General features: G+C 35.6%; 1 protein-coding gene across 1 annotated transcript; it reads right to left on the bottom strand.

Moving 5' to 3' along the window:
- Positions 1–412: 412 nt before the first annotated feature.
- LOC133323101 (17-beta-hydroxysteroid dehydrogenase 13) lies at positions 413–18,626 on the bottom strand. Its single transcript, XM_061532058.1, has 5 exons — positions 18,596–18,626; positions 1,309–1,602; positions 1,058–1,235; positions 811–993; positions 413–673 (listed from the first exon to the last, which is right to left on the bottom strand). Exons 1-5 carry the CDS (start codon positions 18,616–18,618, stop codon positions 413–415), a joined length of 939 nt encoding a protein of 312 aa, XP_061388042.1. The 5' UTR covers positions 18,619–18,626.
- Between the last annotated feature and the right edge of the window lie 752 nt (positions 18,627–19,378).

Here is a 19,378-nt window from a genome sequence, read left to right as displayed (position 1 = left end):
CCGCGCAAAAGACCGACGCTTCTGGAAATCTTTTTAAACTCCCTCTCTTCATACATGCTCTACCTCCCCCATTTTCTGTCTTTGGGGAGCTCTTGTATAGAAGACAAATAAAAACGCCAATGTGTTTTATTTTTCCTTAAATAATTTTATAAAAAAATTACATTTATTTATAAAAAACATATCAACATCATATAAAACAAATACAATAATTTATTATTTTAAATTATTAGTTGTTAAGTATTATTTCATTTTGTTTTTCGATTCAAAAGGTTCTTAATTTTTTAGAAAAAAAAAATAATTTTCGAATCGAAATTCTTTGGATAAAGCCTCTCTCATTCTCTCTTCTTTCGAGGGCAATTTTGTAGAGGATTTGTTATTGATTTCTTTTTCTTAAAAATTAAAATTAGTCTTCTTATTGCTTATCAGGATCTACATAAGCTTCAACAAAATCATTGGCAATACGCATAGCTTTGGTGGGCCAAATGCGACCAACCTTTTCACTGTAGAGGAAATGGCGGGGCACGGAGGCTTCTTCCAAGCCAGTACGTTGAGCTTCAATGATGGAGGCGGCAGCCTCTTTGGGATCAACCAATTTCATCCATGAGAAACGGAAGCGTGGATTCTTGCACAGACCGGTATCAACCATGTAGGGGTAGATGGTGGTGAATTTGATCTGAAAGGAATAAAAATATTTTATTTCATATGGCATCAAATATTTAACTTCAGAATGTGATGAGAATAATAAGGGAAAGATTTAGTCATCCCTTTCCACATTGTTTTGAATAACTAATATCCAAAACTCCACCCTACCTGAGTATCCTTGTTGGATTTGCGCAATTCTTCGTGCATAGCCTGCATCAAACCACGTACAGCGAATTTAGTACCGCAGTATGGTACCAAATTGGGCAAACCGAACAAACCAGCGCATGAAGACAAGGCAACAACGTGGCCCTTGTTTTGGGCAACCATATCGGGCAAGAAAGCTTGGAGGATCTACAAAACAAAAGAATATCAAAAATTAATAAATTATTTAAAGGAAAACTAATTTTTAACCTACCCAGAAATGAGCCAAAACATTGATTTCGTACATCAAACGGATTTCCTTTTCGTTCAATTCGAACAAGGGGCGGCATGGCATAATACCGGCATTATTAACGATGACCTCAACAAAGCCATGTTCCTTCTTAATTTGTTCGTACAAGGCAAAGATGGCTTCACGATTGGTGACATCACAGCTGGACGTTTGAAGAGCGATAGAGAGAAAATGAATATAAAGAGAGAATTTTATAAGAGAGAAAATTCACTTACGTATAACCAAAGGCAACACCACCGGATTGTTTGATTTCCTTGACGGTTGCGGTATTATTGGCTTCGTTGACATCAACACAGATGATTTTGGCGCCCAATGCGGAGTATTGTAAAGCCAAATTTTTGCCAATACCATGACCAGTACCAGTAATGAATACAAATTTACCATTGACATCAACCTCTTCCTTCTTCATGAAGCCGCGGATGAAACCTTCAACGGTGGCATACCAGAATTTAACGAAGAATACGACAATTTCAATGATGTTTTGGATGAGGGCACCAATGTCTTGGGTGCTACAAAGAGAGGGAGAGAGAGAGTGAGAAACAAAAATTAATTATTTGGAAAATTTTGTATTTATAAATATAAAAGGGTGGCGTGTTGATGACTGATCTTGAAATTCTGGCTGAGCTTCAATATTGATTGGTGGAGTGCAGAAAGTTCCTACTTAAAACGTACGAAAAGTACTAAAATGGCATCGACTAGAAGAGGCGAATTTACCAACCGATTTTTGAAAATTCTTTCGTTACTTATATTTAATTCCGTTTATATAGTAATGCTATTGATCCGAAAAACGCAGTGTATAGGGCAAACCTGCAAACAATAGCAACACACAATGCAAGAGATAATAATCAGTAACGTATTCGGACGGCTCACAAGAAAGACGCATTTAAAGAGTTAATCACGCCCACGGGCTTAAAAATTACAAAATGGCGCTGTGTTAAGTATTCGCTTAACTTGTCACGTGTTTTATCGAACTAAACAAAAAAATATAAGAAAATCTCGTTCATATGGTGCGTGGTCCTATACCTTCAATTCTAATAGAAAGTAGGCTAGCTGGAGGATGACGTGCCGAGAAAAAAAAAGAGAGAATTATCGGGAGGAAAGGAGAGAGGAGAAACGTATTTGCAGACAAAAGAAGAAAGAACAAGAAAAACGTCAGAGCGAATCGACATGTACAGGAGTCACAAGGAGTAAAATACCAAACCGAAGGCTTTGGTGCAGGCACATCCTCCTATAGAGATGAAGATGGAAACCTGGTGTCATATATATACAGCGTGTTGAGAGTTTGGAAGGATCATTTTGCAAAGTTTCTGGTATCAAATAGTGGCGGTGAAGAAGAAACCCCAGAACCAATAAGAGATGACGGTATAGAGTGTATACCACCTAGCCAAGATGAGGTCAGAATAGCAATAAATCGGCTGAAGAATAATAAAGCAGCAGCTACCGATGGTCAGATGCTAGTAAGGAGCATGCGCAAGCTCAGTACTACAATTTGGCTAGAATAATGCATGCCTGAAACCTCAACATCCTGTGTTCCGTACACACAATATGTGCCAACTATAGAGGAATTAGTCTCCTTCCCATCGAATATAAAGTGCTAAAGTGAACCACTTGAAGCTAATTGTCAATTATATCATTGGACCATACTAATGCCGTTTCAGACCTGGCAAATCCATCATAGGCCAGATTTTCGCCCTTCGCCAAATCCTAGAAAAGAACCACGAAAAACACATCGACACATTCCACCTATTCGTCGACTATACGTTCAGAGGTTTTTAAAACCGCATTCGACAGTCTTATCCGTTTAGAGGTTTTTAAAGTCATGTCATTAATACGGCAATGCAGGATAACATTAACTAGGAGAAGGTCAGCAGTTAAAGTCGGGAAGGATCTCTCGGTACAGAACGAGTATTCAGACAAGGTTGACCTCTTGAATATCCTGCGGGAAAAGGTCATACGTTAGGCAAAGGTGAACAGAAATGACACTCTTTACAGAAAACAATATATGTTACTCGCCTACGCCGACAACATCGTCATAATGGGTCGAACATTGCGAGCGGTAAAAGCCACCTTTGAACGAATTGAGAAGGATTCGGCCAAAGTGGGACTGGCTGTAAATGGCGAGAAGACCAAGCTGATGATATCAACGCGCAAGACGTCCAATAGACTCAGGCCAACTGTGGAACTGGAAAACTACAGCTTCGAGGTAGTCAAAGAGTGATATACCTTGGTACCGCCAGAAATAAAACTAATGACATCAGTAGTGAAATTCGGAGATTGTTGGCCAACAGATATTACTATGATCTGAGCAAGCAATTCAAGGTCACCTCTCGCCAGACCAAACTCACACTCTACAAGACGTTGATACTACCCGTCCTGTTATATGGATCTGAAACATGGGTACTTGCGCAAGCAGATGATTTTGCAATCGAACGGGTATGGTGGCACTTGACCCATCGACGAATTTCAATACCGTCAACAAAGCCAAGCAGTTGGAGAATATAGAAAAAGCCTCCGAACAAGTTTTAAACGTTGAATAATTAGTGTATGTCCACTGCAATTCGAAGTAGAAAATCCAAGGCAATGACCAGCAAACGGTGGCTATGTCAATCATTCTTTGACATGGGCACCGATCTTTTTATACATTTTCTAGACCTCAAATTACCTTTGAGTTCAGTATTGAGAAGCTAACAGAAGGCAAATTACGAGTCATGATATTTGCAGATGAACACATGCCCATCTGTGGGTGGTGATCTGCGAGTCCAAAAGCAAACAAAATGTCCTTAATGTTCAGTATTGAGAAGCTGAGAGAAATCAGTTACGGGTAGTGGTGTTTGCAGATGAAGATAATGCATGTGCTTCCGGATCCGAAGAAGAGACTACCGATAAACGTGCTGAGAGGAAAAAAATCAGATGGAAACAATAATATTGAGTGTACTGCCCAGCTATCATACCGTCCGAAGAACAGGCAACAAATAAGCGTACAGAGTGGAAAATACGAAATCAAAGTAGCTGGAAATCGGGAAAAGTAGCAACGGATCAGTTATGGTGCAGTACACTGGCCAAAAGGTCCGGTGAGAAAAGTGTCGATATTTATGAGGTTGCTTAATATGTGAGACTAGGAGAATGCGATGTAGTACAAAAATGGCTGTGCGAGTTTATGTCGGTATGGTGGAGCAGCGTCTGATACACGTAGTATCGATTAGAGTTGTCCTGGCATATATAATAATAGTTTTTCATATTTTCTAAAAAGTATATTTACGTTCTGAGCCATCAACACACTTCCAAAACGGTTGCGCAAAAACATATGTATAACATAGAAGCAATTGTAGGTGTGTGGATTAATTATCCATCGCTACAACAAAAATCTGATTTGAAAAGGACTGTTCCTAGAATGAAGACAAATGTCGAACTTTGACAAATTTGAATTTAAGGGGACCCCCCCCATTCTCGGGGTCAAAAATTTTGTTGATATAATTCGAATCTACACTAATTATAGAATGTGCCTACAAAATTTCAAATGAAAATCTCAAGAACTCTTGAAGATATAGCCGATTTATTGTGTCAGCATCAAGTGACGGCTAAAGGGCTTCTCAAACTTTAAACGCGTTTTTCTCTAAACATTTTTTTTCGAATGGCGGGCCCGATAACTCAAATACTAATAACCCAATCGATTTCAAATTTTTACACGTTTCTCTGTGTATAGCTATCGTATGAACTAGGATAAAGCCAATCGGTGAAGATCTTCCTCATTTTTTAACTTGGGTTTTGGTAAAAAATCGGAGATTTTCCAAAAATATTTTTTCAAAGGTCCACAATTTTGTTAATTTTAGAGCGAAGTCGATAATCCTAGTTCATACGAGAGCCAGACATGTACTCTTTCTAACACCGTTGGAAATTTCTGTGTTCCGATGTTCCAGTGAGGAGTTATCATGCCCACCATCAAAAATAAGGGCTTTTCTTTAATTACAAAAAACAACAACAAAACAACAACAACATTTTTTTGTAAATTATTTTTTTTCTATTTTAAATCTTCAATTATATATGTGTAAAGTTACAAACCTTAACAAGCATTGGTATTGATTTACCAGCCCTTTGAAAATCTTGAAAAATTAAAATCGAGAATGGGTGGGGTTCCCTTAATTCGCATATGCAAGTTTCGCATCAGGGCGGAATAAATACAAGATATCAACGTACAACCTTTGTAAAGAAACATAGCCCAATATGCCTGATGAGCCGCTTAACCAACGGCGAAACGCGTCCTGGCTTTCCTTTTCATTGCAAAACTTAGATCATCAAGCTCGACTCGAAAGAGTATAAATAATCACTTATATTAAGAATAAATAGTAGCGGATGAGCTTTTCATTAAGAAGTTGCACTAAATCGAAATGAAAATACTTGCCATAATTGTATTTAGTGGTTAAAATGGTTTTCCTCCTTACACACACCCTGCAATCAATGGCGATAAGATTTCAAAACGAAAATTGAATTGCATTCAATTTTTATTCCGGCGTCTGCTTAATGAATAAAGGTATAATGAAAAAATATTTCTACTAATCACTAACTATTTGTTGTTGTACTGTCATTTCGATGTTGTAAAAATTACAACAAACAACTGTTATTAATCTATAAATTTGATATTGAGACCTGTGAGGAAGAAAGAGAGAAAGAGAGGTTGTGCAATAATGATCATGCCCTGACAGCTAGCTTGACTAACTAGTTATTATTAGTATAATCTAATGAAGCCATATATAGATACGTGTTCCGGTAAACGAAGGCAAAAAAAAAAAAAAAAATAGAATAACACCAACTAAACATATTGAGTCGGAATCGTATCACCTACAGACCACTTATGGAATACAAAAAAGCTTTCTTATCAGTTTCTATTTTTTTTTTTTGGTTTGGTTTGAAATTTCAAGAACCCCCCAAAAACAGACCACTTGTGTTCGAGCAGAGTGATTATGGTAAAATACGTATGTATGTGACTACATACACACGTATGAATGTATATTTTTGGTGTTATCCTTATCTTGATATCGAAGAAAATATTGAAGAGACATATATTCTGGGCTCAATTGATATGTTGTCACTTTGGCTAAAGTTCAATTCGTTGGGGGCTCTTGACAACAAAGGCCTTTTACTAATTTTAGTCTCAATCTCACAGCCCCTTAATTTAGGCACATTAATTGTGACATTGAACTTAAAGCGTGTCACAAATGATAACGATTTTTAAATTTAAAAACAAAAAAAAACAATCATCTACTGCACTTATGTTGAAAATTTAAAAAAAAAATCCTCATAATCTAGTGTCAAAGTTCACAGATCAAGTTGGGCGCCGATGGTGGTGCTGCTGCTGCTCTACTGTGTGCCCATTCATAATTCCGAATTAATGACAATTATTTGTTTTAGGTTTGGCAATTATTTGAAGCATTCTAGATCTGTTGTCTGTTATTCGAAATAAAGCTTTTCATTGAAAAAAATATATATTCAACTTTCCGACAAACCATGGCACACACATTAGTCATGAATTATTATTATCAAACAAATTGAGTTTTTTTATTTCAAATTTTTAATGGAGAATTAATGTTCGTTTCGTTTTTTTGGGGGAGAAATAATTAGGGGCCCATGTTACACACAATAAGTTTTAAGTAAATAATTTTAAAAATTTATTTTCAAACACAAATTAGGTCACTCGTATGTCAACAATATTTAGAATTATGATTTGGAATATTATTATGAATCCCAACTAATATGAAGTATTGTGGAACCGTTGTTGTGTGTAGAAAAGAAAATATCGAAAATGTTACCAATAAGTTGGGAATACACCAAAACCTTGGACCTATATTGAAAATTATCAGCAGAAGGCCATATTACCATAAAAATAGCCTGTAGGACCTGTAGACGGCGATCTTCGAGATCATCTGGGTGCTACAGTGTTGATTTCAAACCATCTAAGTAATAAGAAAACCTTTAAGTCATTGATGCTTGAAACTTCCCAAAATCATACGTCAGCGTAAATGGTAAAAACGGAGACTCAATTGTTCTCTTTTCCACCGTAATTTTTGATAATGAATTCTCAGTTACGCTCACCTACATTTACTATCACTTAGTTATGTCCACCAATGCTCTAAGTTATCCAAAACATCGGAATATCTATGGTAATGCTCAGGCAGTAGAATGATCCAGAGTTGAGCATTTCACATAGATTCTGAAGCCTGGAATTAGGTCCCTCTACCAAATTGATCGGTATGAATCATGCCGTTAATGAGTTTATACCCAATTTTTGGGTAAATACTCAAAATAGGGGTACCTTTGTATGGGGGCTACCAGTAAACGTGGACCTACATACATAAATTTTGCATGGACATTTGGTACCCAAAAAGAACACTTTGAGCCAAATTACAGCTGATGTGTCTAATTGACAAAAAATACCTTAAATAGGGAGATACGGTTATGTGGGCGCCATATCAAAACTTGGACCCAGGGACCCCATTTTGGATTTCTATATTTGCTTTGACATTAAGAACATGTATGCTAAATTTTGGCCGCCTATGTCAAGTGGTTCAGCAGTTAATGACTTTATACCCTATTTTTGGGTAAATACTCCAAATATTGTACCTTTGTATGGGGCTACCAGTAAACGTGGACCTACATACATAAATTTTTGCATGGACATTTGGTACCCAAAAAGAACACTCTGTGCCAAATTACAGCTGATTTGGTTGTAAAATGTGTCTAATTGACAAAAAATACCTTAAATCGGGAGATACGATTATATGGGGGCTATATCAAAACTTGGACCCATTTCGGATTTCTATATTCGCTTTGACATTAAAAACATGCATGCAAAATTTTGGCCGCCTATGTCAACTGGTTCGGCAGTTAATGAGTTTATACCCAATTTTTGGGTAAAAACTCGGGTATTTACCAACGTCTTTAAAGTATCGTAAAACTATCCATTCTAAATCGATTTGATAACAGAAACCCGGAAATAGGGCGTAAGATGTTGTATTACGTATTCAATATAGTAAATACCCACAAATGGGTATTTACCCAATTTACCGGGTATTTACCCACTGCCCATCTCTAGGTATGATTGCCAACACTGTGTCGCAAGTTGTAACGACACTTGAAGCGCTACTCCTCTCATCGACGAAACCCCATTTCGCATATATTAATAGAGGACTGAATCAGAACAGATTGTGCAATCGAACGGGTATTGTGGCACGGCCGTCAACAAAGCCTATCAGTTCAATAATATAGATAAGACCTCCGAACGAACGTTGTAAACCTTAAATAACCAATATATGTGCATTGGAATCCGAAGTAGATAATTTTAGATATTGTTGTTGCGGGTCGTATTTGTAAGTCATTTTTTGACATAGCCACCGAACTTTACGACATTTTCATGAATTTTTTAGGACTTTTGGCGTGTTGAGAGTAAAACAAACAAAATGTCTTTAATGTTCAGAATTGAGAAGCTAACCGGAAAGCAATTCTGAGTTCTGATTCTTACAGATGTAAGCACTATAGCGGCATCAGGATGTGACGAAGAGACAACCGATAAAAGAGCAGTGTGGGAACTGCGAAATTAGATGGCAGTGACAACAATAATATTGGGTGTCCTGTCAAGCTATCATATATCAAAAGCTATAAGTCGGCAGAAGAAGCGGCAAAGTTTAATGCATGGACTTAAAGTCCATAAGTGCCAAGAATAAAAAAAAACGTCTTCAATGTTTAGAATTGAGAAGCTAAAAGAAAACAAGTACGAGTCATGATGTTTGTAGATGAAAACATTGCACTTCCATCAGCATCTGTCGGTAGTGATGTATAAATATATCGAAATTCTCACTTAAAAGAAGTGCTAAGTCTTATGCCTAATTAGGGAAATCACAAACAAAAATTGAGCATCAATCCTGTCCAGCTAACTTACCAAAAGATCCAGCTAACTTTAGACCCCATGATTCTTTGGACCAAATCCGTTTCAGAAAATTTGGAGTCGATTTACGCATGTCCGTTGTCCGTCTTGCTGGCTGGTGCTCACAATAACTCTTGTAGTGAATAATCGATTTCATCCAAACTTTGCACATATTAATACTTCATCCAAACTTAGTTTAAGTTCGAAGATGGGGAATATCGGTCCACATCTTCTGGTACCTCCCTCACAAAATGATCAAAATTATGCTAAAAATTCATTTCATAACAGCATGCAAAGGGACCATCCGTTACAATTATCTTTACGAAGTCTAGATTAAGTCCGAAGATGGGGGTCAATATTTTTTCAATATTTTTAAATCCAATATCAGGCTAATGGAATGTTCGATTTGAACCAAACTTTGCACAACATATTACGTTTACTAAGTTTAAAGATGGGATCTATTGGTGCACTCCCTCTGGCACCTCCCCAAAAAATGGTCAAAATTGTGCTAAAAATTAATTTTATAATAACACGCAAACGGACTATCCGATTTTAAAATTTTGTACAACATATTATCTTCTTCAAGCCTTCGTCAGGTAGGAAGATAGGACCTATTGGTCCCCTCCTTTTGGTACCTCCCCCACAAAGGGTCCAAATTTTCAATATTTATAAATGCAATATCAGGCGAATGGAATGTCAGATTTGAACCAAACCTTGCACAACCTATTATCTTTACCAACCCTAGAACAAGTCTGAAGATGGGAACCATTGGTCCACTCGTTCTGGTACCTCCCCTACAAATGGTCAACATTTTCAATATTTGTAAATCCAATATCTGGAGAATGGAATGTCCGATATGAACCAAACTTTGCACAAACCATTATCATTACGAAGTCTAGATTAAGTCCAAAGATTGGAGCTATTGGCCCATTCCTTCTGGTACCTCCCCCACAAATTCTCACAATTTTCAATATTTATAAATGCAATATCAGGCGAATGGAATGTCATATTTCAACCAAACCTTGCACAACCTAGTATCTTTATCAACCCTATATCAATTCCGAAGTAGTTTATAAAATCTTATCAACATTAAATCCGAAATCTCTTTGATAAAAATATGTTTTTTTATATAAAGCTAATAATAAAGTCTTTGTGTAATTCCGAAGACCTCCGCAAACCATAGGCTGGGGGTATATATATGTCGGCAACACCGACTGACACTTTTTTACTTGTTTTTTTTCATTTATCCGATATCATAATATTTCTCCACTTAATATGAGCTTTTGCATTCCGATTCTTTTCAGAATTAAAATGACTTTCGTGATCGATTCCGGGCATGTAGACATGCTACCATAGCCATCCACGCTCTTTTTTTGAGGTTATAGTCAACGATAACCCTCTCGCGAATTCCCTTAAGTAGATTTTACTGTTTTGACGATTTGTTGATAATTACGAACTGATGTTTTTTTACAGCCTTCCTCCGTGCTGAACTGTCACTACTGATATAGTTGAATAAAATCAACTTTTTTATGGCAGAAAATCAAAATTGAAAACCAGACAAATGTTATTATAATAAAATCCATTTAAAAATGATCTATAAGAATTGAAATAGGTGTAGAAACCAAAACATAGTAATTATAACGGTAAAAATAACTAAAATTTTAGAATTCATCTGTTTGTACTGCAAACTTTCAGCTGTTCTATATTCTGAGCCTGGGCAATATTTCGTGATATTTGCACCCTTTTTACCGATTATAGATCAACAACTCCACTTTCTAAGTCTTGCATATTTTCCAAAATGTTTTTTCTTGAAGTCAATTTTTACGCCATAAAATAAAAAAAATGGTCACTTTTTGGTTGATTTGACCCTCGGAAAATTGACCGATAATCATCTAAACAGCCGCTCTAAGTATTTGGTCAGATCCCCTTCACCTTGTAAAATATGTGATGTTCTGCATATAATAATTGCCTCGACTAGAAAATCTGACAAAATTAAAGCCTTCGGTTCGTTGCACCCGCTGAATGAAATCTCAACTTCACCGAAAACTATAGGTGTCGTCCTTGACCATAATCGGAAATTCATGTACAATTTCAAAGCGATCAGCGCGAAATTTCCGTCCTCTAATGGAGTAATAGTAATACTATGCACATAGTCACCATTACCTAATTACCTATAACTCCCACATCAGAGTACATACAGTCATTTAATTGGTATCAATTTGAAGGTCAACAACTCCTCTTGGATATACTATCAACTTCTCGGGTATATGTCCTTCAGGAGCAAGTATATACACCCCAGAATAAAAATTTTGTAATTTTTCACACAAAAGTCAGGGTTCATTTGACCCGCTAAATATTGACCGACCTTTATCAAAGCACCCATGCATATTTTTTGGCCCAATCCTCTTCTCCATGTAAAATTTCGCAATATTCGGGTCATATATGCGGCCTCTAGAATGACCAGAAAAATCGAGAAAAATTAAGTATTTGGTCCATATCATCTCCTAAATATTTACAGATCTTTACCAAAAACAATAGGGGTCTTCATTGGGCCGAATCCATCCTACATTTGAAGAAATTCATAGAATTCCACTTGAAATTCATAAACTTCCATTTGAAATTCCAAGTATTTGCGTTTGGAATTCATAAAATTCCACTTGAAATTAATAAAATTCCATTTGAAATTTATATAATTCCATTTGAAATTCTTAACATTTGTTTTGAAATACATAACATTCCATTTGTTTTTCATAACATTTCATTTTAAATTCGAAAAATATTGTTGGCAACACAAAAGGAATATGTATGAATTTGAAATGAATTGCTATGAATTACAACTGAAATTTTATGAATTACAAGTGAAATGTTATGAATTTTCAATTGGAAATTTGAAATTCAAAAGGATTTCTTTGAATTTCAAATGAAACTCTACGAAATTCAAATTGAAATATTCGAATTACGAATGAAATTTTTTAAATTTCAAATGTAATTTTTTGAATATCATACGAAAAGTTTCAAATTACAAATGAAATGTTGTGAATTACAAATTACATACTCGAATTACAAGTGAAATGTTATGAATTGCAAATTGAGTTTTCGAATTACAAATGAAATGCTGAAATTGCAATTGAAATGTTTTGAATAACATTTGAAAAAGGTGTAGATCGACACAGCAAGTCGGTATACTTAAAGGTGGGTCTAGGACCAATATTTCGCGGCGTTATAAAGCTATAATATCCTGAATACCAGTTGTGTAGGGTATAAAAATTGATGTAAAGAGTATTACACCCTACGACACACTGTGGGACCTATGTTTATAACTGTAGGTCACAACATAGATTTTAGGAACACCTCTTGTATATGCCGAAAGTGATGTAGCAAGTAATATATCCGATTATGTCAGACGTTTGTGCCTTCCTTACTGGCTTATACTGCTTTAAATGTAGTTTTTCAATATGTTATTTAAAATAAAAAAAATTCAGTTGATATATCCCATTTTACGTGTTATTGATAATACAACAGTTGTCCCAAATTGTTATCACACACCTGGTTTTATTTAGTTCAGCAATGTTGAAACATAAATTAATGCGATAACGTCAGATAAATAATGAATCAGCACTATAGATAGTAGAAAGGTCTAACTTTTTTTATTTTATTTCGAAAATTGAACTGAAGCATTATAAGTTAGGTTTACGAAGTCAAATCAAAATTAGTGCATTTTAGATGGCAATGCAATTCTTCTTAATTTTTTTCCTAGGTTTTTAAGCTCCAATCAATACTGATAAAATTGAATTCAATTAAATTTTGAATATGGAAAATTTGTCGGAAGTAAGATTTGCAACCCGGATCTCACTATTAACATATTGAAAATCGTTTAAAATAAAATATATTCTTAATGCTTGAATTGTATTACAAAATAAAGAATTCATTTACACATTGTGGCATTACAATTTATACCACCTAACCTGGCTAGCTATCACTCATGTCTGTCGTAACCCGTCCGAATGGTGGGTAATTACGAATATTGATTAGAAAATTGAAATTGAAAACTCAAAAAAAAATATATATATATATATGTCAATCAATAAATTTTGAGAAAAAACTCTTTGGTGAGGGAAAACCCGATGATTAGTCAATCTTTGAGGGGCATTTAAGGGAATATAGAAGAGGATTAAAGAAATATATAATATAAAAAAAATATATAAAAAAAGTAAAAATAACAAATATAATTATAATATAATGCTTATTTTAGAAATATTTAAATTTCGAAAAAATAATCGCTACAAGGTAATTTATTATTTAAAATGCAAAATATTGGTATAATTAGCGACAAATGATGAGGATAATAAATTATTAAGGTCATTAAATATTAACATAGGTATAGTATTGCTATTATGTGTGATACAAAGGAAGTTATGTTATATTAACTATTGTTATTACATATAACTAATATGAAAAGTTTTGTAAGAAGAAGGTTTAGAATTTCCAATTGCACTGAAATCTCATGGCCACCACATGCTATTTACGTTAATTATTTCAGACCGATCCGACACTTTTTTCATAATCTACAATTTATTCGAAATGTATTAAACGGCATATACAGTAGAACTTTCTACCGGGTTAACCTACTTTATGAGGATTTATGTGACATATATGCAAAGGAATTGACAGTTGAAGCGTAGTATTAGGGTCTGTAGATATAAGGGTATTAGAATTTTAGATGTAATACAAGGATCGTATAAAAGAGCAAAAGGACAATAGGAATATTGATTTATTATATTGTAAGCGACATTTTCGTTGACTATTTGAAGGTCGAACTAATTCGCCTTTGAGTATTAAGTTTACGGTTATAGGAAATAAGAACAGAAAAGATGCACAAGGACTCGAAATAGAAGGGAGATATATGGTTTATAAAAATATTCCTTATTCGATTTGACTGAAGAAATTTCATTTCAAAAAATAACTGGGAAAATTGGAAACAAATTGCCTGTTCCAGAACCTGCAAGAATGTACAATTTTTTACTACGATAACATTTTTCCCTTTATGATATCGGAAAAAATAGTAGATTCTTGCAGTACGGGAACAAACCAAAAGTTATAGAGCTTTTGTCGAATTTGTTCTTGAGGGTACTCAATATAATCGCCCATAAGAAATATGTCACTCACACAAATATAGAACCTAGGGATAAGTAAATCGACTTTCGACTAATCGACTCTTTTGTATTTAAAAGTCGAAGTCGACTTTCCACTTTTCTTCATAATTATTATCCAAATTATCCAAAAATTACACGTTGCAAAATTTTATTTTCGCTATTGACAACAATTCCTGTAGATAATGGAATTTTCTGGCGATTTTTCATTAGTTGTTAAAAGTCGAAAATCGATATTTTAGTCAAAGGCAAAAATCGATAAGTCTAAAAATCGACTTTTTGGTCAGTGACAAAAATCGAAAAGTTTAAAAATCGAAATTTAGGCTCAACTACGTATCCCTAATAGAACGAAATAATAATCAGCTTTATTAAAATACCATTGGAATGCATCATGGCCTATAAATAAGGTCACCCAGGGAGACCAGCTGATAATCGATACCTCTCAAGTTTGCTGTCAAAATGCATTATTGTGAATTGACTTCCATTATGAAAACGTAAACAAAGTCGAAATTTTTGACATTCGACTTGAGAAAAAACAGCTGTTTTCCGATTTCGATTGCTATCTTGGTGACCTTATTAATAGATCTTGGAATGCATGATACGCTGTAAAAACCTGCCGGGTTTATGGACATAAAAGAGGCAGTAAAAACAAATCAATCGTTTATTTTAATACTTGTTTTTTTTTTTCAATTACACATTAGTTCTTTTATTACTTATTAGCCATGTTAAGAATGCAATTAAAAATGTAGTTGTAAAAATTATTGATAGGACAGGAATAAAAATATTGCAATAATACAAAGTATATGAAATAATACAAAGTATTGAAAAATACTGTATATGAAATAATACAAAGTATTGTTACTGGACTTTATGTTTAAGCTATAAACTGTTCTGAAGAACCAGTTATGAAAGAAATAATTAATTCAGAACTTTTATATGGGGGCTGAGTCGTGGTAAATTGTTGCCAGCAGAAAACGAAATACTAAACTATATAAACTCAGTCTGGATTTGAATTGTTCTGTGAATAAGTTATGTTTACCCGCCAAGAAGCCGTAATGTCAAATTACAACCACTCCGTATCGAAAATGCGCTTAGAACCTTAAAAAAACATATAAAAGGCCTGAAATATTACATGGAGGATATACAAAAAATCGACCAATTTTGATCATTTTTGGTTGGAGAAACTTTTGGGTACCGTGGCGCTATACCGAAACAAGCACCAATATTAATTTTTGGTTGGACGATCTGACATCCATTGAAACAACCAAAACATCACTATAAATTCGGTGTTGTCCACAGATATACCCCCAACCTAGAAAATATCGCTCATTTGCCGTAATATGAAATTACAACCATTTCGTTTGGAAAATAAACCTAGAACCTTACAAAATATTTATAAAGGGCCAGAAACATTATACGGAGCATATACCCATTTTTGGTAGTAAAAAACTTTTGAGTATTGTGATACCGAAACGAGCACCAGTATATATACATTTTTGGTAGGACGATCCTAACACCTAATGAAACAACCGAAACTTCATTATAAATTCAGTGTTGCCTACAGATATACCCCCAGCCGAGGATATATTGCTTATTTGCTGCAAGACCGGCATAAATCAAGAATCCTGATTTTTGAGTTAATGATTGCAGTATCACACTTCATGAATTTCCTCAGTTCCTTATATGGTGTCAGCTGATTAAAACCTTAAAATCCATTTTCTGAAAAATCTATTTTTTTTATTTATGTCCGTCTTGCATCAAATGGCATACGTCTATGATCTGCTCTAGTGCCAATATGATGATACCCACGTTGCTTGGAGGATTTCAGACATGTTTTCAAGAGATATTTTCCATGGGTGAAAAATTTCCCTATGAAAAATTCTAAATATCGAGTTCTTTATAGAAGAGAAACGTATTTTCATAAAAATGAAGAATTAACAAGAAAAACGTGATCGTGACCAAATCGATATGTACAGGAGTCAGAGTGAAGTCCGGAAATTTTACCAACGAGTAAAACACAAAACCGATGGCTGTGGTGCGGGCACATTCTCCTGCAGAGATGAAGATGAAAACCTGGTGACAGATACAGATAGCGTGTTGAGGATCTGGAAGGAGCATTTTGCAAAGCTTCTGGTATCAAATAGTGGCGGTGAAGAAGATACCCAGAACCAATAAGAGATGATGGTATAGAGTGTATACCACCTAGCCAAGATGAGGTCAGAGTAGCAATCAATCGGCTGAAGAACAATAAAGGAGCAGATACCGATGGGTTACCAGACGAACTATTCAAGACCGGTTTAGCCAGAGGAATGCATGTCCAATAATTGGAACCTCATCCTGCGCACAAAAAAGGAGACAAGACGATATTTGCCTACTATAGATGAATATGTATCCTTCCCATCGCATATGAAGTGCTATCCAGCGTACTGGGTAAACGACTGAAGCCAATGGTCAATGACATTTTTGGACCGGCTTCAGGCCTGGCAAATCCACAATTGACCACATTTTCACTCTGCGCCAAATCCTGGAAAATACCTACGAAAAACACATCGACACATTCCATCTATTTTTCGACTATAAAGCCGCATTCGGTAGCCCGATCCGTTCAGAAGTGTTTAAAGCCATGCATTCTAGCAAAATTAATAAGACTATGCAGGATAACTTTAACTGGCACAAGTCAGCAGTTAAAATCGGAAAGGACCTAGAACTTGAAAACTACAGCTTCGAGGTAGTGAACGATTTGATATACCTCGGCACTGCCATAAAAAAATACTAACTAGACAAGGTGACAGTTTGTCGTGCGATCTTTTTAACATCCTGCTGGAAAAGGTCACACGAGACGCAACTGTGAACTCGCCTACGTCGAGGACATCGACATGAGGGGTCGAACATTGCGAGCGGTAACAGCCACCTTTGAAAGAATTGAGAAGAAGTCTGTGAAAGTGGGAGTGATCTTAAATGGCGAGAAGTCCAAGCTGATGGCATCGACGAGCAAGACGTCCTGCAGACTCGTACCAACTGTGGAACTTGATAACGACAGCTTCGAGGTAGTCAAAGATTTTATATACACCGGTACTGCCATAAATAAGGCGAATGACATCAGTTTTGAAATTCGGAGGAGAATAGTGATGGCCAACAGATGCTACTAAGACCAAGCTCACACTCACAAGACTCTGATATTAGACGTGCTGTTGTATGGAACGGAATCATGGGTACTTGTCCAAGCAGCTCTTGGATTGTTTGAGAAAAAACTACAGCTTCGAGGTAATCAAAGATTTTATATGCCATAAATAAAGCGAATGACATCAGTTTTGAAATTCGGAGAAGGATAGTGATGGCCAACAGATGCTACTATGATCTGAGCAAACAACTCAAAAGCAAGGCCACCTCCCGCCAGACCAAACTCACACTCTACAAGACGCTGATACTATCCGTGCTGTTATATGGATCTGAATCATGGGTACTTGTCCAAGCAGATCAAGCAGCTCTTGGAGTGTTTGAGACGGTGAATATAGTCGTCAAATATACCATGAGTTGTATCATCTATTCTCGTCCATCGACATAGTCAGACGTATCTAGCTGCAGCGACTACATTGGCTAGGTCATGTTGTGAGAATGGATGAGGATTCCCTTTCTCAAAAGGCATATAAAAGAGAACCAGCTGATGGTTGACGCAGAAGGGGAAGGCCACGAATCCGATGGAAAGATCAAGTAGAGGACAACATCTCGTAACATGGTCTTTCAAAATGAATGAGCTGCGCACAAGACCGACGCGCTTGGAATCTTTTCTTTAAGCTCGGCTTATGGAACAACCGTTCTGTCACAAACCAGCTAAGTAATTAACCTGAATAGTGCTGTAATTATTTTTTCGAATTTTATCAGGGTAATCGACAGGATCAATTTTTGGACTGTGACCATATGTTCACACTCGCACTGCTCGGATACAGGTTTTTTAGACGATTTTTTGATCTCTTATGAATGTGATCATATGGTCACGCTAGCACAGCTCGGGTTAAGTAAGTATACATAAATTCTGAAGATTGTGTCAATTGATTTACGGCTTCTGGTACCTCCTTCACAGTAGAACACATTTTAAACGGAAACGAATCATGTAAATTTGTAATATTTTTCAAAAGTCCTGATTTAGATTAGGCACAAAAATTTCTAAAAAAAAAATTATTTAAAAAAAAATTTTATTAACTTGTAAAAAAATATCATAGTTCACGACACACCATCTCTGACGCAGGATTCAGGATTCAAAAACAAACATCTGTTTAATTTCACATGTTTAGTAATTTAAAATAAAAAAACACGCACACACATTTTCAAACACAGCAAAATCGTACACACGAAAATATATTGAAAATTTGCGAATTTGATTCACAATTTTTTTTCACTTCGTGTTGTTTTTTCAAAACTATCAATTTCCCCAATTACCTGTTGCCTGTTCTTTCAGCCATGTTTCGATTTTATATCACGTACGCGATTTATAGGAACAAAATTTAAATTCTATTTTTTTTCGAACCGTTAACTACCGTTTCTCAATACGAACTGAATGAAAATTAACTGAATTCGAAATTTTTCTATGTTTTTTTTTCAGTTCATTTTCAGTTCTTCCAAATGGCAATAAAAAAACAACAACAACAGCAGCAACATGTGTTTGTGGTTCTTGCCAATGTGAGGGTGAGAGGGGGCGGTAGCGAGGTAGTGAGGCGCGGCTATTAGGGATAGAGATAGTTAGGTGCGTCGTAATACTCAGCTGTGGTGGTTTGGGCGATCAAAAGCTTTTTTTTGTATTTCAATTCTAATACAAACAAAAATGATTTTCCTTTTCTTTTGTTTTTGTTGCGTTTTTGTATTTGCATTCAGTTTTTGTTTTGTTTTTACTTTCATTTACTAATGATCCCCAAACCCAGTTCTGTGTGTCATTGCCTAACTGATAACGTTGGCGCGATTTGCTGCTCACGATTTGTTCGTCTCGTAGTCGTCTATCACTCGTGAAATATTTTACGCTCTCACACACATTTTTTTTGTTGGGCGACTAGCTGCCGGTCAGTGAAACAACAATAACAACAATCAAATGTGATTCGGAAAATTATGTTGTTGCCGATCAATAGCTTTTCTTATCTCGCCAGAGATCTTTGGACTAATTATTCTCTCATTTGGTTTTAGTTGTTGTTTTTGTAATTAAAAAATAAACATTGAGAGCCAGTTTTCATG

This window comes from Musca vetustissima, unplaced genomic scaffold, assembly GCF_032173495.1.
Source record: "Musca vetustissima isolate MV318-11 ecotype Yass unplaced genomic scaffold, APGP_CSIRO_Mvet_v1 utg32982, whole genome shotgun sequence".
Classification (NCBI taxonomy): domain Eukaryota; kingdom Metazoa; phylum Arthropoda; class Insecta; order Diptera; family Muscidae; genus Musca; species Musca vetustissima.
This window is presented reverse-complemented; position numbering and strand designations above follow the sequence as displayed.

Excerpts from the sequence above, each read along its gene's own strand:
- LOC133323101 (XM_061532058.1), bottom strand. The coding sequence starts at position 18,618 with ATGGCTGAAAGAACAGGCAACAG. Across the intron at positions 994-1,057 it reads ATGTTTTGGCTCATTTCTGG|ATCCTCCAAGCTTTCTTGCC; the intron begins GTAGGTTAAAAA and ends TTTGTTTTGTAG. Across the intron at positions 674-810 it reads AATCCAACAAGGATACTCAG|ATCAAATTCACCACCATCTA; the intron begins GTAGGGTGGAGT and ends TATTCCTTTCAG.